Source organism: Struthio camelus, chromosome 3 (assembly GCF_040807025.1).
Source record: "Struthio camelus isolate bStrCam1 chromosome 3, bStrCam1.hap1, whole genome shotgun sequence".
Lineage (NCBI taxonomy): Eukaryota > Metazoa > Chordata > Aves > Struthioniformes > Struthionidae > Struthio > Struthio camelus.
The window spans coordinates 61,003,137-61,028,449 of record NC_090944.1 but is presented as its reverse complement, the minus strand read 5'-3'; the positions used below and the strand labels follow the sequence as shown (position 1 = coordinate 61,028,449).

Sequence of the window (25,313 nt, the reverse complement as noted above, 5' to 3'; positions counted from 1 at the left end):
TCATATATTTAATGTAAAACAAAAACTTTAGGTAAAGGATGCTTGCATAATTTTTAAAAGATAGTATTCCTTCGGAATTTAACGTGGAGAATCAAGAGTGTTAAATTATTGAAGTCCCATTGTAATTAATGTGGTTATCTAAACATATTGCATTGGCAGGGCTGATTAAAGCAAACAACAAAAAATTCTTTACCCTGTCCTTAGGAGCTTTGCCTGTATTGCAGGTTGCTTTTATTATTTTTGTGAAGAGCCAAAACATTGGTGCCTAGGGCACCTTGCTAATTAATTTATGTTCTTATCAGTGATTATCATCTAACAGTTCTGGGTTTTACTTCTACTCTTAACTGTTTAGGTCGGGCTTTCTAACCTAGTTCTTTTCTTTGTTCCTTTATTTTGGCAGCCTTCAGTAAGAAAGGGTGTGCTGCCAAGAATGCTAGAAGAAATCTTGAAGACAAGGATAATGGTGAAGCAGTCAATGAAAGCTTATAAGCATGACAAAGCTATAACTCGAATGCTCGAGGCTCGTCAGTTGGGTCTTAAATTTATAGCTAATGTTACATTTGGTTATACTGCTGCTAATTTTTCTGGAAGAATGCCATGCATTGAGGTACGTGTTGCAGATAAAAGTGTAGAAAAAAAGTGTGGAAATGACGCTATTAATTAAGTATAATCAGATAACATAGTATTATTATTTGAAATGTATTTCATAAAAGTGGGGGGGAGGATTATTTGTAGTACTGAAAATCGGCAATTTGGGATTTATTTGTGGCCTTTTTTAAAAAAAAAAAAAAAAAAAGTCACTTTTCTTCTTCCCATAGAAGAGTATTTAGAGTTAGCGGTTTTTTAGACCTCTCTCCAGAGATTGGATTAGAGTTCTAATAGTCGAAGTCAAATAAAATATTGTAACTGTTTCCTGCTTGTTACAAAAGAAGGAATGAGCAGAATCCAAAAACTAGAGAAAACAATCCTAAGCAGTCTTCTCTTACTGCTTGTGTTTTTGGTGTATCTGAAGAAGTGTAAATCAAGGTTTTGTTTTTTTTTTTGATTTTCATAATTTTTGATTGCTCTTTCCTTAATTCTTGACTTTTTTGGATAATGTAAACAAACTTTTTTTAATTCTTTTACACCATGAAATAGATTACATTGTCTCAGTATAGTGATTTTCATAGCTCAAGCGAGGGTTAGGCCATGTTTACTAAGAGCAAGTAGTGATTTTAGCAATAGAATAAAAATCTACAGTTTATCTTTATCTTTGCAGCTCGGAGATAGCATTGTCCACAAAGCCAGAGAAACGTTGGAGCGTGCTATAAAACTGGTGAATGACACAAAAAAATGGGGTGCTCACGTTGTGTATGGTGATACTGACAGGTAATCGACAGTCTGCTTCTTGTGATGCTTTAAAACTATAGTAGGTCGTCATAGGTGTATTTTTCTGTTGTCTTCCAAGGTGGGAAGGGGGATTTCCTCTTGTGATAAATGCGTAGCCAAGACCTATTTTGAAGTTGCCCAAGTTATCCAGGCTGGATCTAGACTTCCTCTTTTTGGTTTGTGAAGCTGTTCTCTCGGGAAAGTGTGAGTGGGACGGCAGCTCTCCTGTTGTTGATGCTGGGCTCAAGGGGCCGTTTCCAGTCCCTGCCGTCCCTCCAGGCCCTCAAAACGCAGCTCTGCTGCTGGGAGGGGTCAGAGCTCTGCTGGCACGTTCCCCGTGTGACGGTGGTCAGATCGGATCTGTGATCTGCACGTAATACTGCTCCCATGTGGAATATTGCTGTGTTACTTTAAAACAGAGTGCGCTTCATAATTATTTTGCAGTCAAGGAACATCATCATTGTACATATCCTTAATAAATTTAGTATGTCTCTGATTGATTGGCTTACAGTAAGGAAAATCTTACAATGTGGAAACAGATTTACCAGTCAGAAGCACAGTGATAATTTAGAGCAAGTAGGAAGAGGATTTCTCTTATGTGAAGTTTTGACAGCACTTAACTCAGCGTTTTTATCTAATTACTCTCCTCTTGTTCATAGGGTACTGAGGATCAGCACATTAATATTAACCATTCTGCTTTGCCTAATGCAGTATTAGCTTTTCAGCTTCCTTTCTAAGAAATCAGATTGCTGCTCTTTCCGTCTGTTTAATAATGTATCTTCTCATTTGGCACTATACTGCTGTGTTGTTCACGTAAGACGCATTTTAGCTTGTCAGTTGTCTTGAAAGATGTATATTCCTTTCCAGTCATCAGGAATTGAGTTGTATGGTTTTCATTACCCTGGAATTATTAGTCGTAGGTTTTTGAAACCAGACAAGTGATATTGAACAGAGTACAAGGTCCTTCTTTGGGATGCTGCTTACTGTCTTGCAGAATAATGCAAAGTAAATTACCTGTATTTTCCTGGAGCTTCTTTCAGGACTCTGAAAAAGCCCTTTGAGGGTTTTCTTTCTTTCTGAGTTATGAGAAATAGGAAGGAGAGAAAAAAATCACGTTCTTTTCATGTGTGAAACAATATAAGGCTCTTTACTGAACAACAATTTTTGCGCCCATTTTTGATACCGTTTTTATTTTGCAAAGCAGAATATTTATGATTTAGTAGGCATTGCATGTTAATACTTAGAGGAATGCAGTATTTTTGACTTCAAAAGTGGATCAATTCAGAAGCAGCCACCAAAGGATATGAAGATGGGATTTGGAGGCCTAAAATACATTATATTGATATATCTCCCCTTTCTTAGTCAATCACTGATCTTGGTAATAGCCATGCTCTATGCATATGCATCTGTGGTACTAGACTTGCCTCATTTTCAGTCGTGGAAAACAAAGCTGATGAAGGAATATGATTTCTCTGTCTGCTTGACCCTCCTTAATAACTTGTGAATCCAGTGGCCAAATTTAGACAAATCTGATGAGGCACTTAAAGTTTCAAAGATTTACAGCAGTTTCATATATTTAAAAAAAAAAAAAAAAACACCTGATGGAGAAAGCAAGAAAAATCCTCTCTCTGCCCTTACTGGAAGAAAGAAGCAGCATACCCAGATGTGTGTGCAGTTCTCTCCTGAGCAAGGTCTTGTTCTAGTAAGATGCAAACCCTGAAGTTTTTCAGTGACTAGAAAGGTCACGTTTCCTGCCTTGCCTGAGAGCCACAGCATTCACTGGGCCGTTGGCACTCCTGATCTCATGTTGAACATGGTCGTTTCTCAGGTTGTTGGCCTTTCATATAGGGTGGGAAGAGAACTGATAACAGTGTGTGTCTTTTCCTTGTCACCAGGAAACTGTGGCTTAAAATGTCAAGAGCTATGCTGAACGGATTTGTTCTTATTTCTTATGTCTAATTTCTTTTAGCATGTTTGTACTGTTGAAAGGAGCCACTAAGGAGCAATCTTTTAAGATTGGTCAAGAAATTGCTGAAGCTGTAACAGCAACAAACCCCAAACCTGTAAAACTTAAGTTTGAAAAGGTAAAAGGAACATATTTTACTTTGTTTGTTGGGTGAACGCATTGTTGTCCTAAACAAATGTGAAGATGAAGGGTTTTTCTGGACGCTGACTTAGTAAATGATCCACAACAGTCATGTGCTTTACTCTTTCTGCAGGCGTATTGCCAAGCTCCTCCTCGTGCCTTAACGGCCTTGTCAGAGGAGTGCCGCAGAAGGAACGAAAAAGAAGTATTCTCCCTTCCACAGCAGGGTGCCTGGTGGGCCATTGCCCTGGCAGCACCGGGCAATTCAAAGTTCCCTACTCATCGAGCTTTGGATCTGTCTCCCTCAGTTTTGTATTGTATATATGCAAATCAAACAAATGTCTGCCATTTTGTAGAGAAAATAAACACCCATCTCTTGGAGGGGTGTCAATGCATTAATCGCTAGCCTGTTGTTTATTCTTCAGCAACCTTTAGCACGCTTCAGGATGTGTCCATGTGACACTTGCACATATGAAATGAAAAATCGGAAACATTCCTCCAGTAGGTTTTTGGAACAAGTACAAATGACATCAAGACTTTTATAGAAGAGCAAGGCGATGTGGTAATAATTTTGATGGAAGCGTATCATTGGAAAATCATTAGCAACCAGTTCAGAGGCTGTAGGCATTGCAAAGTACGTGTCTGACTCAGCCGACTGAATCAGAATTCATGAGCAATCTGCCCGTTGTCACTGAGAGAACACAGGAGAAAAATAATAGCAGGAAAGGTCAGGATGCTTGTGGAAGACACAGCTGCCTTTCCTCACTGGCTAATGCCCAGGGACCCTTCCCACTTCTCTGAGGTAATTGTGTCATTAAGCTGAGGAGTTATTAGTCAGAAAAAATACTAGACTACAACGATACACTTCAGTAAATGTCTGAGTGCTTCCTTTCAACTGCCCTTATCCACCTGTGGTCAGAATATTGGGTCCTCTCCTAGGATGACTTCCTAACACAGGAAGAGGAAACCGCTTTGTATATGCGGCCTCATAGCTGCAGCTCTGAAGAAGCACTACACCTACGTTCAGGGCCCTCTTCCACCTGAGGGAACCTGACCTTGCTGCCTCCCCTTCCCGTGAGAGCCAGGAAGCTGTGGCATTATCCCAGTAATACTGGGAAGGGACTGTTGCCCATTCTTGCTTTTAAAGCTGTTGAGGAATGCTGACGCAACCAAGAATGAAATAAGAGGTTGGAGAGAACAAACGAGAGCGTGGCTCTAACGGCCGTTCGTGAGGAAACAGTTCTCCAAGCACAGGCATCTGAAGAACGTGCTTTCCCCAAATCAAGATACTGATTTCAGGCACCCCATAATTAGATGGTTTGAAAATAGGAAGTTCAAAAGCTGCTGCTCCTGCTAAGAAAGGTTTTTTTGTCTGATGCTTAAAATTAACTTTTAAGAGGGAGAGACTGCTGACATTAAAAATGCTCGCAGTTGCAATCCAGAAACGTCAGAATACTCACAGTGAATTACACTGCGTGTCACTTTTAATCTGAGCTTTGAGTTGCTTATCCTTTACAGCTAAGTAGAATGAAGTGATTTCAGAATGGAACACTGCTGAATCCCCACTTCCCCAGCCATCCTTTAACATTACTTTGAATTATTTTCTTGATTTTAATGGTTTAAAAAACAAAACAAAGTATTGTTTATAAAACCCTCCATGTGCAGAGCCACCTTATATTCCCAGCACATGTTAGATTGGGCTGTCTTCTTTTTAAATGTTGCAGGTCTACTTGCCATGTGTCCTGCAAACTAAAAAGCGGTATGTGGGTTACATGTATGAAACACTGGACCAAAAGGACCCAGTATTTGACGCAAAAGGCATAGAGACAGTCCGAAGAGACTCCTGTCCTGCTGTGTCCAAGGTAACATACTCATGCATTTCTTCCTGAGTATGCTGTTATTTCATTGTATATTTGCACTTGCTCAAAGTTTCTAGCCCTTGAGAGTTGTCTGAGATTTTGTCTGTTTTTTTCTGGCAATAAGTAGTTTGAAAGACACATCTGCAGATCGTGTGCAGCATTTCAGGGGGCCTTGCAGTTTTCACCTTATCAGCTTATCTTTCAGCCTCTAAAAACGGGCAGAAATCATATCAGAGTGCACACAGCCCTTATCTGAGCCCCACCTAAGTTCTTGAGAAGACTATCCTGTATCAGGTCCACTTTACATAGTAGTAAGTACAAAAAGTGAGGCACACTAAAAAGGCTCTTGTTAATCAAATCAAAACAAATATGTATCCTAGTAAGAAAAGTACCCACTTGGGAGGATTAACTGCTTCTTTTTAATCCCCTTTTTTTGTTGACATGGCCAGAAAATCATGGCAAAACACTTGAAATGACAGGAAAAACTGTTTTCTTTCTTACTCTAGAGATAAAGTGAAACAATCTCAGCTTGGGCAGGGATAATGTCATGAAAGATGTGAAATATCAGAAAGCTGATTTGAATGAAAGTGGGATTACATTAATTTATTTAATATTGTCCAGTGTCCCAGGAATATTATTCTTAATCCTTAACATTTCTAAATGTAAGTTACTGTTAGTAATGCATAACTCTTCCTTAGAAAAAGAGCTAGTGTGAGAAGAGAATATGTGAACTGGAGAGTCGTATGTGTGTCAAATAATAAGTTGTTGTCAAAGAATAAGTTGTTCCAGTGATGGGTTTATGAATGTCTTTGAGTGGAAGACAATTGAGTGGTGTCATGTTAACATTCTAGTTCAAATTTGATAATTTTTTCTAAACAGCATATAAATATTTCCATGTAATTCAGCAAATTATATGGAATAACTGATTTTGAGTTAAACGCACACGTTTTGCTCACCTTTCTCCTTTGGTTTTCAAGATACTTGAGTGTTCTATCAAGCTGCTATTTGAAACTCGTGACATAAGTCAGATCAAACAGTACGTTCAGAATCAATGCATGAAGTTACTAGAAGGAAAAGCCAGCATACAAGACTTCATCTTTGCAAAAGAGTACAGAGGGAGTTCTGCTTACAAACCTGGGTCCTGCGTGCCAGCCCTGGAAATCACAAGGTATTGAGAGCAAGAAGTGCTGACTGTAGGTTTTTCTCTCGACCTTTGTACTGCCGAGTTAGAGGTACCAGTGCAACGTCATCTTCAGAAATTGCTGCAGCAGTTAGTGAAGAGAAATCAGGCAAATGGAATAGTCCTGGAATCAGTTTCTTAGTGCTGGAGAGAGCTACACATGATCCAGAGTAAGGCCTCTTGTCAGGACAGCGTAACCAAGCGTTCACTGCTGTTGTCTGCAGTTTTGGTTATGTACAAGGGCTTGACTCTCCATGGTTACCTGTTGCTCGTGGGTATTAGACATTTTACGGAACAAATAATAATAGTGATGTGTGTCATAGTGCTGTCAAATATGTTATGAGGCATAACTTTTCGTTTTCAAGAAAGTAACTTAAATATTTCATCCTGTTAGTATTTTTTGTTTTTGTTTATCGGTAACAGATATTACGAGCTGGCACATTTTACCAGTTTCACCTTGCTTGATACAAAACATCTTCAAATTAAGCTGTATTTTTTTTTCCTAATAAAATAAAAGTGATGTCATAGATTGATTCCTGCTTCTAACTGAACTGAGCCCTTTGCTTTTTGGGGACCTGAGCTCACTTTAGTACTGCAGCTGCTCTTTATCAAGATACCCTTTTAAGGAAGAGGTAACCAGAAAGCAGCCTGCATGCAAAGCCACGTGACCTGAAATGGGATGTAGCTTTAGGGCTCATATTCCAGGTTCTAAAATCTGGGTCTGATCATGAGCCAGATTAAAACAACTTGATCCTGTGCTTCATAACAGGGGCCAACTTCGCTCTTGTGGAGATCTGCTAGTATGATCAGATACCAGAAATTTCACAGATGTTTCACTTGCTTGTAATTTATCTCTGGATGCATTATAAAGGCTGTTTTTAAACAGGAGAATGCTTGCCTATGACCGTCGCTCTGAACCACGAGTTGGGGAGCGAGTACCCTATGTCATTGTGTATGGGATGCCCGGACTGCCTCTGATCCAGCTGGTGCGACGGCCCGTTGAAGTCCTGCAGGATCCCAACCTGCGGCTGAATGCCACTTACTATATTACCAAACAAATCCTGCCACCGCTGGCTAGGGTATTCTCGCTTATTGGCATAGATGTCTTCAGCTGGTATCACGAATTGCCAAGGGTAAGTGTGTTTAAAAACAGATAAATTACAAACACAATGTATCTCTATAGGGTTTAGTTGTATCATACCTTTTAATAGAATGAGATTTATGTGAGGTAACAGCAAAGATTTATTTGTTTTTCAAAGCACTGATTTGACGCCCAGACACGCAGACGTAGAGCATTAGATCTTTGGGGTGATTTCTTTGTTTAATAAATTTTTTTTTTCCTGCTAACCAGTCTGCTCAGGGTTTGGTCTTGGCCACATTGTCATTTTCTATCTTCTGACCCCTCCCACAGCTCAAAAGAGTATTTTGCTGTGATTGCTTATTTTTAGCAATACTCCTGTATGCATCCATCTAGCCATGTCACCTTTTAACTCTATCTATTAGTAGACATGGGAACTCTTGTTTTTCCAAGATATCCCAGAGATATTTCATCTTCACAGAAAAGGTAGCAGTGCCCAAGCAGCTTGGAACACTTTTGTTTCTTAATTATTATTACTGGGAACTTTAAACTAGTTATTTCCAAAAGTTAAGAAAATCATTGATGAGATACAGGAGGAATGTTAACTGGATTTTAGCTTACAGCCCCACTGCCAAAAGGACATGGAAAAATCAGTGTATTTTGTAGTTTGGTTAATGTGTTTAGCGTAGACTTCGGCAGCAGGGTAGTGCATCACGTTTCCCACTGCAGGCTTTTAATATAGCCCCAATTTATTTCAATTCTGCTTCTTTCCTGTACCTTTCTGATTGCACTGTGGACAGCCGCTTTTAAGTATCTCCAACAAACTGCTTGAACGAGGCAAAAACGGTCGTGACTTGCAAGGCCAGGGGGCTTTGAGGGGGCCATACAGAGTACCGCAACCGAGTGTTGGAATGGGAGACCAGGAGGAAGGGGAGCGAGGGGCAGCATAAAACAAAAATCACGCAGGACCAGCAGTGAGTGTGGAGGAAGAATCACGCTGGGCGAGGGGGCAGCTGTGGAGCTTGGTCCCTGGAGATCAGGGGAGCAGCGAAGCGACGGGCGGCAGCTCTGTGACCACGGAAACTCCAGGAGGGGAGGCAGCATTCGGAAGGCAGCTGGGGAGCTGCAGCCAGGGGCGTCTTCAGATGTGAAGTAGATCGGCACCTACCAAAAAAACAACAGCGAGAAGCAGATCTTGTGAGATGAGATCAGGACTTTAGCACGTGCCTTCCAGTTGCTTCAGTTGTTCCGTTGCTTCTGTCTCCTGGTGAGCTTCGCTATGAAATAGGTTGCGAGACGTGGGTGGGCTCGGTTCAGCACGTCAGGTCAGGGCAAGCGCTGCGCTCTTCAGACTGATGCAATTCATATTAATGATTCATGTGTGAACCCCATGCCCTGCAGGCTGCGTTACCCTTTCATATTCCTTTAAAGAAATCAGCTATGTAATCCAGGAATAAAGCAAGGTGCTGTCTTGTAAAGTTCCTCACCTCTTAATTTTTTTCAACAGATTCAAAAAACTGCCTCTACTGCCCACAGTGAGCTGGAAGGCCGAAAAGGCACAATCTCCCAGTATTTCACCACCTTACACTGTCCCGTGTGTGATGAACTGACCCAGCATGGGATCTGTAATAAATGCAGAAGCCAGCCGCAGCATGTGGCAGTGATTCTCAACCAAGAAATCCGAGAGCTGGAGCGTAAGCAAGAACAGCTGGTCAAGGTATGATGAAAGCACTGGCAGATGTCTGTCAGCCAAGGATACAGAGAGAGGCTGGAATTTCAAAGCAGCCTGTTACTGAATACCCTCCACAGAAATAGGAAGCACAGTCCCAGTGTGAAGCCCGTTATAACTCGTTCGTTTTTCTCATACCTGTGTTGCTGTTAAAGGCAGCATAGCAGCTGTTATCGACCTTAGCTTTGCGTAACAGTGAAGCCAAAGGGAGGAAAAAAATCAGAACAAAAGAAGCTTTTCTCTCTCTCTCTTTTTTTTTTTTTTCCTTTAAAAGTATCTTATAGGCTTTTTAGGTTCCTTTTTTTAGTGACAATGATGGAGAGTAATAAAACTACATTGAAAAAATCCACCTTTGCTGCTAACTACTGATGCTACAGTTTAGTAGTAACGAAAAATATTTGTTCCAGGAAATTAGCTGTTTTTTGTTCCGCTTCCTCTTGATAGGGAATTTTCCAAATTGTTTTTTTTTTGCCCCTTGAGCTAGAAGTCAATTAAGAGGGAAGCCAACTGTACTCGTGAATATATTATAGCAAGGCACAAAGCCTCACCTTGCAGAAGCATATGCACACCCTCACCTAGTTTTTGTGCTGTAGTATTTTATAATTAATAAGTATTTTTGTTAGAATTAATTTTACCACTAGCGCCGAAACATTTTGAAGACTTGCCGGAATTGCAGGAATATAAATGTTCATGTAGTCTGGGCATTGATTAGCTATGTTCCCATGGGGCTCTGTTGCTAGAAAACCGCTGTAATTCACAATTCATAAATATTATATTACTGAGAATTGGACTTTATTTTCTTGCTATATTTCATTATATTTGTTCTCACCTCCACTGCAAATGGCAGTAGCGAACAGTGATGCATGCTCTGCCGTTTTCCTGCGGTACTCTATACTTTTTACATTGTTTTTGTTTTGGAATTTAGCAGAATTTGGCAGATTGATCCAGCACCATGAAAGGATTAATAGTTTTGATCACAGCATTCTCTTGTCTCTTCAAAACGCAACAGAGCAGCAAGGTCCGGGATCCAGTTATAGTCAGCATATGATTACTCAGCCTCTCCGTAAGAGCATGTGAAGATCTATATATCCTTCGTAGCTTAAATTCTTGGCTCTCTTAAATTATAAACATGCTAGAGCCAGCAGAAAACTGATATGCCAGTTGAGTGCCACTGAATCATACAGTATTTTAAAACTTGGCTTAAAAACTATTTGCCCTATCTTAAGGCTATAGAGTTCCTCACTTTACATGAACTGAACTTAGAAAATGTCTTGAGTACTATATAGTTTGCATTCAAACCAGCCACAGCCTCTTTGGAAAGAACTAGGGTGGACTGTCATTTCTGGCGTGGTTCTAGTGGTTACAGATCTAGAACAAAGGCCAATTTAAATCCCGTTCCTCTTGTTACAGTTTCAAGTCAGAGGGCTGGTATCAGTGCAGCCAGAGTGGCTGTTCCTCTACAGCTAGCATTAGTTTGCATTTCAGTTCTTCAGTGGTTTAATCCTGATACAGTTCTGGCTGAGAGTTGCTGGTGCCTTTAACAAGGAGAAAGAAATGGAATTAATTCTAAAGGAACTCTAGGGGATTCTTTGATACAATTTTGACTTGGAGTTGCTGAAACTGTGCAAATGAAGAAACAGGAACGTGGCTGGAAGCAGAGTTATGAGTTCTTGAAAAAACTGTTGGGATAGGCAGATACTGGAAAAGAGTAGAAATAAAAGAACAAAGCAGGGACTCCCGTTAACTAATTGGACTGTATAGCCACATTTGGAGAAACTGTGACTGCTGTTGTTTTTTTCAGTCCTGTATCTCATATCACAAATATTTTCAACTAGATAGAGAGTCAATAACAAGTAGTTCCGTGAACAAGAAAACCAGTGTAACCTGTTTGCCTATATATTTCTGTCTTGGGATTGATTAGTTTACTTTGACTGGGGAAGTGCAAGCTCTAGTTGAAGCTTTTACTGAAACTGGAGCATTACGTCTCTATCTGACACGGAGGGTAAGTGCAGAATAACGGACTACCTCTTTTTTCACTAGTGAACATTTATATGGGATCACTTTTATCATAAGTGTAAAAACTGTCCCACTTACTTAAATCCAACCATTTATTTAGCTTTTTTCCCCAAGTGCCACCACACGTGAGTAGAACCTAAGTGGTAGGACTGAAAACAAGCCCGGCAGTCAAGCTGTTGTTGATCTCTGCCCAGTTCACAGTAGGTGACGTCAGCCTGCCAGGTGCTGGCGTTGGCAGGAGAGAGGCTGGAGCGGAGAAGTGAGCTGCCCGGGGTTAGGGAGAAGCTTGGTTGGCTGCCTGTAGGGCCGCACCTCTTCTGTTGGTTAAACCTTCAAGGACGTAGTAGTCCTGAGTGAGTGATTTATTTATGTTAACATAACTAAATTATGTTAGCCTTATTTATGTTAAATTTAAAAATAACATGTTTTGCTTTTTTTTATATATGCTCTAGATATGCAAGAACTGTACAGGCTGTTTTGATCGACAGATCCAGTGTGTCTCTCTGAACTGTCCAGTACTTTTCAAGCTAACCAGAGTAAGCAGAGAATTATCAAAGGCACCGTATCTCCGCCAGCTACTTGACCAGTTTTAAATGAACTGTGTTACAGGATTCCAGGTGCTATTTTTTTTTTTTTTCCAGTGTTTACCACACTAAGACGATTGTGCATGGTGCTTTTTCAAGTTTCATCTAGTCCAGGATTTCCATGTTAACTGTTGGGTTTATTATCTGAAGAATAACGAACATTTAGCCTAACTAAATTAAAAACCGCGTTTGTTGATCTATGAATAGCTCACTTTTTAAGATGTAAAAATTCCTTCTTTCTTTCTTGTTTCTAACATACTGTTTTATAATGCTGATGTTGAAATAGCTATGTGTAACATCTTGTAAATCCATTTCAAAGTAGAAGTCAAGTTTACTTCCCAGAGGAAGGAGCACTGAAAAACCTCTTGAAACGATAAAACCATTAGTGTGTGTTCTTGGACTGTCAGTATCAAGACGTGTTACTTATATATTATCCATTCACTTTATAATTTTGTCTGCGAAATATTTTGTAAATACACTTTTTTACTTTTCAAACAACTGAGTAAAATAATGTGCAATGACTTTTATACAGATAATTTTAAAGTTGGTTGGTATATCTCCTCCTAAGTTTTGCTTGATTCCAAGTAGATTGTTATTTTGATCAGACTGTGCAAACAGTAGTATCATGTGTAGCATTTTGAAACATTATTTTCTAAAAATTGCTGTCTTGCTTTAGCTATTAATGGGGCATTGTGAGGAACTGTGCAAAGACATTTTTTTGTTACAAACCTGTGGGACTGTTGCAATACTTTAAATATAAAATTTTATTCCATTTTTGCTTGTTTTGTATAGACATTTCTATTGCTTCTAAATATGCTTAAAATATTTTCTTTCCTTATGTACTGTACAGTTAAATCTTATTTGCCACCATCTTGACAAAATGTGTATTTACAATATTTGTATAACTGTATAAAATGGAAAAGGAATTATGTGGTCAGTGCATTGTTTTCTAAACTGGAAATCATTTTGTTTTAGAAGTTAATAATGGAAACCATATTAAAGTTGAATAAAACGATATGGTGAAAATCTGTATGCTTTTTTTTTTGCACTCGCATTTGCGGTCAGTCTTTGTCGCCCTCATTTGGCACACCAGCAGTAGTAGCATAAACAAGAGGAGTCTAATAAAGATTTAAGAATTCACAGTTCAGTTTCCAGCGTAAGCTTCATGATCTAAAGCCTAGGTATCAGTTCTTGGAGGCCTCCCCAAACGGAACAGAAAGGAATTATTTTGTACTACCATTAGTCTAAGCAGCAGTAAGTGTTATATTTAGAAGTCCAGAAGAGCCTTCAAAAATAGAACAAAACTTTATTTAGAAAAAGGAACCAAAGTGTTTTTTTTCCAATTAAGAATTTATTACATTCAAGAAACAAGTCAGTCTATTAAATTTCACATTATACAGTACAACCCACACCAAGCAGAATAAAAACTATTAATATACAACAGGACACATAACCAATTGCTATGAGCTTTATGCAAAGTAATTAAAACCCATCAAGGCACCAAATGCTGCCAACTTCTGCATTCTAGCATTGTATGGTCATTTATAGAATAAAAGTGCAAGTGTCAGGACTACTTCCTCAGTGCTTGCAGTACAATCCAGCGTTTGACAGTGCTTCAGGGATTTAAAAAAAAAAAAAAAAGACACTTAACTGTAAAAGGTTACCATTCAAATTAGAGTAAATGGGCATGTTAAAAACCTATTTCTGTTTTTTTAGAGCTAACAACATGAATCTTTCTTACTAAATTCAGGTCTCGACCCCATTGATCACAACACATAGATGACTTCTTGTCCTCAACACATAGATGACTTCTTGTATTTGTGTTTTGCTAGCATAATCAAGGCAATGGGCCAGTAATAGTTTACTTGAGTAATTCCAACTCTAAACACATAGTTTAAACTACGTATTTTAAGTTTTATAGAGGATCTTTAACATAAAAGGCACTGTAAACAGATCCTCACTGTAACTGTATATGCCAAGAAGCACGTTACTTTCAAAAGTTTAACATTAAAACTAACATACATTTTCGACACGATGCCTCGAGCAACAGCCAAATGCAGTAACTCTAGCAGCTGCAGCCTTATTTTGACCATCAAGCCTGTCTAACTGCTGTGAACTAGACTCTTCATGGGAAATGTCTTACAGATCTGTTTTTAAATCTTAAATTGCTTACAATACATAATTTTCATTAAGGGACAGCCTCCCCCCCCCCCCCCCGGACACTAAAAGCATGCTTTAAGGGTAAGGAAAACAAAGGATAAAAGTTTTGAGTTTCAAGTCTCAAAGTTTCCAGTTTGAGACCAGAAATGCTTAAGACATTATGGCTTCAAGCATGCTGGCCAAGACAAATCAAAATTTAGATGTCATCCGGACAACAGCTTCTGCGTATCGTTCAAATATGAGTCTATATGACACTGGTCAAGATAATTATGAAATTAAATTCTACTGTGTCTTCCTGGCACTATTTTTTAGATCTTTCATTTAATTGCTGTAAAAGAGAACTTTTACCTTAGCATTCGAGACAGTTGCTTCATTTCTACTACTCCTGGTTTTAAGGAAAAAGAACAATAATGTTCCAGTTAGTTAGTTAGTTGTTTTTAACTTTAAGTAAGTAAGTGGCTCATACAGCAATTAATACACCCTGCAAAGTCCATTTTGCACAGTAGTGTTTTTTTTTTTTTTTTTAATAGCTGTTGCGAAGACATTAGTCAAACACAAATAAGCACATTCTAGTTAGAGGTTAGCGCACATTTCTCGACAGGGCTTTCATTTCATTTCCCATTTTACTACTTGATTGATTATGCAACACTTCCTAGCTATCCCTGAGAATACTTAACTTGCACTACATTCCCATTCTGAATGAAATGCCGAAGAATTAGAGTAGAAACTGGAGAGTTGTTTAAAAAAACACCACCACCACCACCACCACCACCACCACACACCCACACAAAAAAAACAAAAGACTTCCTGGTCACCAGGTGGATTTCTTAAACTAATTTTCTTTTGGTAACATGATCTCAAGTATAAGGGAACTTTAATAAAATAAAATAAAATAAAATTATTCAATAGTTTCTCCAACAAAAGTCACAGTAGCTCTACTTTGAAATTGCTAGTTCCAATTCCTTCTACTTTAAAGAACAATCCAACCAAAGCTTTTACAAGTGTAAGTATTTTGGTAAATACTCCAGCTAGGAAATTGTTGGTGTCTTGTAATAACTTCTCAACCACATCGTTAGGCCTCTCGCTGTTCAGATAAAGCATATGGATTGTAATTACAGCAGCAGAGCTAGGTCAGAACCATTTCTATATTTTTTTTGTTTGTCCTGCACTGAACTCAAGTTTTTGCCGAAGGATAATCTGTGACATCCCTGGGGTAGAGGGAAATCCCACAGAAGCAGAGTAAAAGTGCTTGTCACTTCCCCTCTCCCTTCCCTGCAGGATTTGTCCATACCATCAGAGACCACTCCGTATTTTCTAAAGGTAAAGCATTTTACAGAGTGGAGAAAAGAGAAAAGAGAAAAGGAAAAAAAAAAAAAAAATCAAGCAAGGCAATCAGTTTTACTCTACCCTCATTTAAGTCAGTATCTCAGCCATGCCATTTCATTTATGATTATCCAAGACTAAGTTAAACACCTAAGTCCGTACAGACTTACTCCTGTTGCTTAAATGCAGCCACATGTAGCTAAAACAGGATTTGGTTTGATATGTAAAAGCATTACTTTAAGCAAAGAGAACTCTCATGTAGCAAGTGAAACAAAACAGTACTTTTAAGTGCAGTGTCATGCATGAGACTGGAAAAGATGCCACAGAAGTGCATATATGCATGCACACATGCACACACCAAAAAAAAAGAAAAGAAAAAAGAAATATACAAGGAAATATACAATGATATTTAAATACAATGACAGCAGAGAGAGAGGGAGGTCCTTAAATATATTCTAAGATGCAAAAAACAAAGAAGTATGAAACTTTTCACTGCAAGTTGATTCCTGCTTATCAGCTTCTCAGAAGACAGTAAGTCACTGTATTCTAGGTTGAACACTCAGAGGACAAGAGAGAGAACAAAAACAAACAAACAAACAGACCTCAAAATACACTAAACAACTAAGATCCCGTGTTGTTACATTTAAAGCTATTTTGTTAGTAAATTAAAGCTCTTTGCAAGAAAAATACTAAGAAAAGTAAGTGCAAAGCAAAAGATACTAATATATTTTGATCACATAGCCATTAAGAATACTAACCTAAACGTTTTGGTTTCCAAGTAGACAAATTGCAACACTATTGTTTCAAACGCAGATTTTGCCATTAGCTACTTCATTTACTCTTGCTCAGAAAGGCTGACAGGCTTGGTCCTTCTGAGCTCCTCCTGGTTAGTAGCAATCAATCCACAAATATAAACCACTGCTTCTCCTCCGGGAAGAATCTGCCTATGAGTCATTATCCAAAGAAACAAAAAGGAAATGGCACCAATCCAACTCGTACAGGTACAGTACGGTCTGAAAGGATTGTCTCATCAATAGTTCTATCTCATTTTCAAATTTTAATACATCCATATATGAAAGTCTTGGCACAGGAAGCCAGAAAAGTTATTCTAATTTGTGCAACTTGCTTAAAAATATTAAGTTCCTAGGTCAATACCAGAGATTATCTAATTATATATAATTTTATCATCTTAATACATTTGGTGATTTCAGTGGTAGTGCAGTAATTAAAACAATCACAGATATTTTAGACTAGTTAGATTTGTCATCACTGGTTAACAAGCAAATCAGAGTTAAGCATTATAGTAGATTAATATGACCAATTTTGTCCCCCTTCCCCTACACTGCTTTTAAATGACCCTTAGGACAGGTTCTACTCTTAAGAATTAATCTTTAATACTTTTTGTCTTAGTAACAGAACCAGAAATTCTGCAGTTTGCCAATAGGATATCTAATTTACAGCCACTGGACATCACCGGACATTTAACTTGATTTCCTGGTTTGTCACGCAAACTTTCAGTGCAGTAAGAACATTCTTCCGTCGTGAAGTAAGAAAGTGCAGAATCCCAGATCACAGATTTTTCTCATTTCTGATGAGAATGTTTTGTAACTTAACACCTCAGAATTGTACCCTTCATCCACGCCCAAAAAAGCAAGTGGTCTGAACAGTCCTCTTTTTTCCAAGTTAGTTCACATTACTCAAAGATCATCAATTATTTAAATGCATGCCTCACATTTAGAAAAAATCTCTTACGTTTTAACATTTTCAGTATTTGTCTATAAATTTTATCACATTACCCCAATCACATCACCATGGACTTTCCCACTCGAGAATACATAGCTGCAGACTGAAAATAAGAGGAGAAAGGACTGGACAAACAGAAGTGGAAACACGTAACTCTGCGCCACTGTAAGAAGATTCTTGAACCACTTTACAAGAACAGCTACAATCCCATTGCATTTCCCTTTTTAGAAAAAAGTCATTTTTCTACTTCAATCATTCTTCTCCCGTTCAACATTCACCTTTTTTAACCCCGGGGAGCTACCAGCAACCACTGGAGAACTACCCAGTACATCATCTGAACGTGGCTGGAGGGAGGCTTTGGCTGGAGAATCCCCTGGTACCTTACGGGAGGTCTCTATCACAGAGTTTCTCAGTGTATCATTCATTTCTATTACCTCAAAGTCTGCTTCATTCCATTCACCTGCGTCCTCCTCGTCCTCTTCATCTTCATTAAGTCCAGAGTTTGACAATAAAGCTTTCCGGTCTTCGCTCTCACTCATTTCTTTCAAATCACTCTCATCAAGAGAGTTGGCTAATTTGTACATCACAGGAAACAGTATGACTGTCATTGCAGAAGTTCCCAGTGCAGTATACATAATCACAGGAATATGGTGAAATTTTCCTTGAAGATATCCAACCACTGCAGGAATACACATCTCGCCCAGAGCAGCACCAACCACAAATAAAGAAGCAGATTTTCCTTGTATGACAGTGTACTGTTCTATCCAGGAAATGCCACTGGGAAAGATGGTAGCCATTGAAGCTCCATATACAGCAGTTCCAGCCCAAAGTGAAACTGGGTATTTCGCAAAGAACGTCAGGCACAAGGAGGAGACAGAAGAGCCTATGATACTCAACACAATCAGAGTACCGGGGTATAAGCAAGCAGCACAACATATTGCTACTCCTCTGCAAGCAGCAAATGCACCCCAGAAGAGAGAATTCAAAGCAGCCGCTTCATTTTCCTTCATCTCAGCAAAGACCTTTGCGTAAGTAAATATGTAAGAGCCATAAGTGACCTCTGCTCCCACGTAGCAGAAGAAGAATACGAACAGGAGAAAAATAAGGGCATAGTGGTATTTGGCAGTTACGTGTTTCTGCAAAGAAGCCTTCGATTTGTCTCGAGCTGAGCTGCTCCTTGAATACAAGATAAAAAAGAAGAAAGAAACAAACAGAAGACAAGTCCCTATAACAACATAGGACCACAAAAAATCTGCACCAAGATGGCGTTTCAGCGCTGACAAAGTTGATGCTGTTGGCACAGACTTCAAGATAGACTGGTTTGTCTTTTCATCTACTGGAAGGTCTTTAGATACAGAGCCTCCCAATGCCATTTTAGCCAGAAGTGGCGCCACAAACGCACCTACTGCAAAACTGAAGTGTAAGGCCTGCATATGAGGTCCGGCTTCTGTTCCCCATGTATTCAGTGCAAGTATATTGCCACCTGTGGATTGGAGAGAGGAAGATTCAGTCATTTCAGGCTGAAACCAGATACTGGTTTAAAAAAATAACCAAAAACAACAACAAAAAATACACAACATTAATATGCTGCTAATCAGTCTGCCAGCACCACCTTTTGCGACCCAGTTTGTATGTATTCAGTTTGCAATAACGGCAGCTTTAGCAAATACAATGTGCAAAAATTACAGTTAACTAAAATTCTGCATATAAGCACCTTAAATCTGCATGCATAGTTGAGTTTTAGGAGGGTATTCACAGCAGTCAAAATAAAAGAGCCAGAAAGCAGCTCAGTCCAGTAACAATGGCTGTACTTAATTATCCTGTTTGACAATTCCGCTGTTTATGTCCCAGTATAGCCGTATCTGGCTTGGCCAGCCATTCCCAGCTCTCTCCATTTTCCTCTTCCAGAGGGTTTAAACTGAAGATTCCTCAGCACATCAAGCAGTCTCTAGTAGCGCTACTCCTGTCTTCCCAGATCATCAGTCACGCTCACATGTAATTTGTAGCATTTTTCAACTTTTTTTCAAAACAGCAAAGCTAACTGCTTCTCATTTCTATAAGTTTTAGAGACAACAATGCAGCATCCTACAAATCAGAGCTCTCGTTAAACAACATCTGAGGAAATATCAAGAATCACTTGCTTCTGATGGGCAGAGACTACCCCAGCTGTGTTCAAATGACCTGTGGCATTCCCAAAAGCAGAAAGGAGTACCATAATATTGCTGCAGAGGCCAAACTACAATACCTTCATCTCAACAACAATGCTAGACAATAGGATCCAAGATCATTTTTAAATAGCTTGAGAGTAATGTGGGAAAATAAGAACAGGAATCAAATTCCTAGGCTACACTACAGCAACCCTTGTCACTCATGACTAATATTCTTCCAGATTCCTTTCCATTCTGCTGCCTTGCCTTTAGCTTCTCCCACTACTGCTGCTCGGGCTAGGAAGTATCTCTGTCTAAAAGGTCTGGCTCTGAGGCAGAACTTACTCAAGGAATTTTTACAATAAACCCATAAGATTTTCCCATATGAAGAATTTTTAAACCAAGTGCCAGCTATGCTGATCCTACCAGGGGCAGCAAGTACACCTCTGCATTCAGATTACTTAGCATAGCCTGTGCCACAGCCATCCATCTTTTCCACTACTGGATCCGATGTCATGCTCTCTTTAATGTTACAGAGCTCTCTCAGATGCCACAGAATTATGACAGACGGTTCATATGCAAAGCCATCATTTCACTATGTCGCCTACCAGCCAAGCCGCTGAAACAAAGCCCTGCCGTGGATTCTTTCACAGGGGTTTGGATAGGGAGGCCAGCACATTAGCCAACGATTACTCAGAAATAAGCTTTCCCCAAAGCAGGTCAGCCAGATACAGAAGTATCATGCTCACTAGTAAGCAAACATGAGCTTCCTCAGCAAGCCAGAAAAGTTGGCACGCTGCTGGCACAGCGCAGAAAGGGCACCTGGGGACTGGCCTCCTGTTGCAGCTTTACCACCACCTCCTGCTTAAACTCCAGGACACTCCACCACTGGGCTATTTCTGGTTGTATCTTGACCCCCCCATCTGCATATAGCAGTACTATCCGGGCATCTCCTATTCATGCTTTTACCTCTTGCCATGGCCTCACCTCCTGACCCAAACTGCCTGCTATAGCCCTACCACTAGCTCATCTTTTCTTAGCCACACCCAACGAACTAACACCTAATTTCTGTGAGAATTGTTCATACCTCTAACATAACTGACCTTCCTGACTGCACCTATAGGACATTTGCTTTGTATCTTCATCAATATATGTTCCTCCAAAAAGGAACCGGTTTTGAACAGGTTTTGAAGAAAAGTGTTTCTTCAGGGCTGTCTCTAGTGTGCACGCACCACTGACTTGCAATTTGGGGTCAAAGAATAAATTTGGACTCCCAAACACCTAGGTGATGCTGGCCAAAGGCATCCAGCACCCGTAATTCAAAAAGACCAAAGACATGGCGCTGTCAGTGATCTATAGTAGTAAACGTCCGGTGTGAATCTCAAAGTGCTGCCTGGCCAGGCTGAGGTTGCCAACTCTCTCATACAGCAACTGCCAGCATCTTCCTCTCAAACATCAGGGCTTACTCAGGACAAACTTTGTTCCATCTAGCACTAATGAGCAGGTACCCAACCAGCTTGCTGTAGATGAGTAATTCTAAGAAAACACTGTTTTAAGAGCAACAGCACGTGGCACTTCCCTTAAGCTTATAACTGTCGTGTGAGGCGCATGTTGGTCTTCTACAGGAGGAAGCAAGAGATACCCAGCTTCCCAAGCCAACTTGCCCCAAGCCCCAAAACCAAGCAGGTCTGTTACAGAGACACAAACTCTGGAAGTCTCAAGAGCAGAATAAACCACCAAGAATCCTGGCCAGATACAACAGCTCCCCTCTTTTACTTCAAGATGTGTCAAATGCAATACTTCAAGCAATACATCAAAATTGTTACTTGTAAGTTTTCACTCAGTTCAGTGAAGGAACTAATGGATCAAGAGATCACTTACCTGTGTCTAGAATCCCCATGGAACCTCCAATAACTGACATCAAGACAGTCAACAGCAGGGATTTCTTACACCAAGGTATGCCATAAAGACCAATTGTTGTTCCAAGCATGGATAATGCTATAAAATTAAAAAAAAAAAAAAAACAACAACAAATAAACAAGAAAACCCTAATATTACAGCTTCAATTTTAAACACAAAACATACAGTAAACCACAACATACAAATACATTGATAATTCTTAAAGCTGCAGATGATCCTATTAGGTGATGTAACCTAATTACCTTAATCAATTATCAGCAGAAGTAATCAGAAAAAAAAATATATATATATATATATGTATGTTCTCAACAGAACCATTTTTCACTTGGAAAACTGGAGTTTTATCAAAACATAAATACTTCATAAAGCTGCACTACTTTGCTAAAGCTTTACTTGCAAGGAGAGTAACATCTACAACATTTTGATTTAGAAGTGTGCTTTGTGACAGAAGCATAAGTGTTTTTGGACAATATAAAATTTTACTTCTGAAAACTGCAAAGCATTAAATTTGACTCCATTTAAAAGGAAGACAAATTATTAAACTCTTAAAACCCTCTAAAGTGGCTGCCCCGTGGTCAATAAGCAACTTCCATATAAAAATGTCAGTGTTCCTTGATATTCTGTTCCCACATGAGGAATGTATTCCAAACGATTTCTAGAATATCAGGAGACATAACTACAGTATTTCAAACCACAAGGTTAGTTGACACGGATTAACTATATCAGTTTTGCTTTATTTACTAAACAGACAATACACCCATTTGAAAAATATTTTAGAACTGATGGAAATTATTATTATTATAAAAAAATTGGGAAGAAATTCAGCAGTTGACTTCTCTGCTTATGATCACCTTCAAGTAAAATATTCTGCAAGTAATATCTTGAATATATAGTATTAGATTTTTAGAAAGCTTATATTAGTTTAGACTATTATTTTTCAGATCAATGCTTAATCATAATTCTGGCAGATACTAAAAATCAATGGGGATAGATGCAATTAAGAATTTAGGTTAATTCCGCCTCCTCCCCCCAAAAAGAAAAGAGCAACCCAGAACCCTAGTGAGGTACTTGAAATACATGCCTCAAAACAATTTTAAAGGCTAGCATGCTGAGCTGCACAGGGAACAGCTAAAGATGGGGTGCATGCAATCCACGTTCTCAGATGCCTCACACAGAGCTGAAAAATAACTTTGCAACAAGTTCCCAGGTGTCCACTTCAGATCTTCACCTGAAGATCAGTACTTATAAGCTTCCTGACAAAGAAAGATTATGTTTTCAACTTTTTCTCTGTGCAGTAGCAGAATTTCAACAATTGAAAAGTGGGAGGTACGTTAACCACATGAGCAAGAGCATCCCTTACAGGCAGCCCTCAGATGACAGAAACAGGAGAAGATTCTGTAGTTCAAACTGTATTTTTGCCATAGGTGCTACCAAATTGGAAGGGGCTGAGAAGATGGAATACATTCTCCAAGCACTGTTGACAGACAGCTACCCTATGTGATAGATCAAGAAAGCAATACTAAACTGCTTCACATTAATACTCATTTCCACAGGTGAATTAATGCCATTATTCAAGGTAAAGTCTCAAATGTCAGAGACAGACAATTCTGACCTTGATGTGCAAAAAAGATCAGAAAACTAAAGAGAACATTCTTTGTAAGTATTCTGAATCAAGGCAATAAAAAACAGGTGGGAAAACAAATAAAGCTGGAGGACATCTTAGAACGAGAACAAGTGAGAAGGTGAGAAGAGGAAAAAGAAAAAAACAAAAAAAGAGACAGACATTATATGACGTGACTGTTCATGATAAAAGAAGGCAGGCGTATGGGATAAGAAGAGATTTAAGTTCACATGCTAGCAATGGAAAATGAACCTTCCCATATTCTCCAAACCAACCTTGCGATTACAGCACTGTCCTTAAGGGAGGCAGTTAAGGGAGGGAGAGTTATGTTTGAATATCCCCAAGGAAAGATATGGGAGGAGAAGGAAAAGGAAGAACCCCAGGATCTTCATCAGCCACTAACTTCCAGCACAAATGGACACACTGCCATCGTTAGGTATATTTTAAAAGAAACCGGTTGCCATTATTGCCCTTGAAAGGAAAAAGACAGGCTTCCAGAATTTCAGCTGTGCTCTGAGAACCCCTACCTGGAAAAGCCCCTTAACGTGACTCCGTGAAAGGAGCATCTAGTTTCTAGATTAGAAGTGTGGCAGTTTGCAATTTAACAGCTTAGTAGCCCAGCTTCACCAGAACTGAGACAGTCCTATGCTCATACAGGAAAAAAAACTTACACGTGGCGAGAAAAACATTAAGATCACAAACCATAGTTCCTATAAATATTTGCATGGCTAGGCAGCAATGGAGCAGCAAGCTTTCAAGATCACAAATAATATTTAAAGTCTTTCTCTTTAAATAAGTCCTAATTCGACTCAATCAAAATCTCTGTACTTTTGCCAGGTACACAAAGGTGAACCCTTCTGCTGAGCTTTAACAAAGGAGAAGAGTTTTACAGTAGAGCTTTCCCTACAGAACAGCACCTCAACATGACTGTAGTAGCCTTCAGCTTTGTACAGGCGAAAGCCAAAATAGTTTTTCCCCCATTTTGTTTATACATGTCACAGAGTGACATTATCAAATATTTTATGCTCCAAGATGATCTAACATATGATCAAGTGATCTATATCATTTGATAAAGAGGGGAAAAAATCCCACTTGTGTGCGCGTGCACATGCATGCACGTGTGTGTGCAAACCAAAGGCACCTTTTGGCCAATCCAACCAGTTTCTGTCAACTCAAAAACAGCTACCACTATCAGTACGCCCAGAAGCCCATCTACTTGGAAATAATGCCATGCAGCAGTAATTGCTGGACACGTATGGAGTCAGAAACCAAACAAAGTGTAATTCTGTAAGACTGAATGACAGCTGCAAAAGCACCACGTTTTATGAAGAAGAGTATTACATGCCAACAGGCATCAGATTCCTATTTCTCAACACTGCTGTATAAAACCAACAAGTTTCCATAAAATACTACACAAACCGAAGAGACGCTGACCTGAAAAGTTTCCCATCAAATAGTGTTTCACAGCCAATGATCTCACCATCAAATTGTTGCAGCATAATTTAAAACAGTACTTTAAAATACATCAAGATTCATATGGGGGGGGGGGGAAGGTACTCAGAGACATCTGTTCTTCTCCACACACTTACCTAAGAGAAGATGCGCATTCATGCAGTCAAAGAGAACCCCTCCAAGCACCGACCCGCCAAGGTAGCCCAGAGAGCGACCCACAAAAATATAGTAAATATCACTGACGTTTTTATTCACGTTGTCAGCCAGATTTTGAAAGGTAGGTCCTAGGACAGCAATACTCATACCCTGGAAAATATTTTAAAGGGGGTTATTTCGCACGTGATTTTTAAACCAGCCGGAGGTTTCCTCAGTCCCGTCTACGAATGGTGTGCGAGTGCTTGGGCGACAGGGGCCGGAGCGAGCCCGCCCCGTTTAAGAGCGCGGCGGCGGCGGCGGCCCGGCAGGTGGCTCGCACCGCAGCGGCGGTGAAACGGCCGGGCGGCACAGCCGCGCCACCGCCGGGCACGCGCGCGGCAGTTAAACGGCCGGGCCCGGAGGGGCGGGCCGAGCGCTCCAGGGACAAACCGACGCGACGAGCGTCACGGGCAAGGCGGGGGGGGGGGGGGGGGGGAGGCAACCGGCAGCGGAGACCGAGCGCAGAAGCGCCGGGTGACAGCCGACCCGGCACCCTGGCCCGGCGCGGCAGGCCGCAGCGGCGGTGAACTCGCGGCGCCGGGGCGCGCTTCCCCTCCCGCCGCCCGCCGCGCTCACCAGCCCCAGGAAAGCCGCCCACAGCGCCCCGGAGATGCACCACCGCAGCGCTGCTCCTTCCCCGCGGCGGCCGCCGCGCCAGCTGCCGCCAACCACGGCCACCTCCGCGCGCGACGCGTCGGAGGCGGCGAGGAGGTGCGGCGCCGCCGGCCCCGGGGCAGCGCCCGCCTCCCCCGGGCCGGCGAACCGGACGTGCTTCTTCCGCTCGGCGCCGTCCATGGCTGCTCGCGCCGCAGCGCCGGCACCAGCGGCCGCTCCGGCCGGCGAGGGAAGCCG

General features: G+C 40.4%; 2 protein-coding genes across 5 annotated transcripts in view; one reads left to right on the top strand and one right to left on the bottom strand.

Moving 5' to 3' along the window:
• Positions 1-12,928, top strand: part of REV3L (REV3 like, DNA directed polymerase zeta catalytic subunit) — a 128,037-nt gene extending 115,109 nt beyond the window's left edge. For 3 of the 4 annotated variants that reach the window (XM_068938052.1, XM_068938055.1, XM_068938054.1), the window contains exons 25-32: positions 401-607; positions 1,259-1,368; positions 3,338-3,452; positions 5,179-5,316; positions 6,291-6,481; positions 7,380-7,626; positions 9,079-9,288; positions 11,769-12,928. In XM_068938052.1, the coding sequence (XP_068794153.1) occupies positions 401-607; positions 1,259-1,368; positions 3,338-3,452; positions 5,179-5,316; positions 6,291-6,481; positions 7,380-7,626; positions 9,079-9,288; positions 11,769-11,909 (1,359 nt within the window). In that variant the 3' untranslated portion in view covers positions 11,910-12,928. Of the gene's footprint in view, positions 1-400; positions 608-1,258; positions 1,369-3,337; positions 3,453-3,587; positions 4,006-5,178; positions 5,317-6,290; positions 6,482-7,379; positions 7,627-9,078; positions 9,289-11,768 lie in introns of those variants that run through there. The other variant, XM_068938056.1, reaches the window with a different exon arrangement.
• Positions 12,929-13,188: 260 nt separating this feature from the next.
• On the bottom strand, positions 13,189-25,313 carry MFSD4B (major facilitator superfamily domain containing 4B). Its single transcript, XM_068938057.1, has 4 exons — positions 25,038-25,313; positions 24,404-24,572; positions 21,155-21,271; positions 13,189-18,609 (listed from the first exon to the last, which is right to left on the bottom strand). Exons 1-4 carry the CDS (start codon positions 25,254-25,256, stop codon positions 17,375-17,377), a joined length of 1,740 nt encoding a protein of 579 aa, XP_068794158.1. The 5' UTR covers positions 25,257-25,313; the 3' UTR covers positions 13,189-17,374.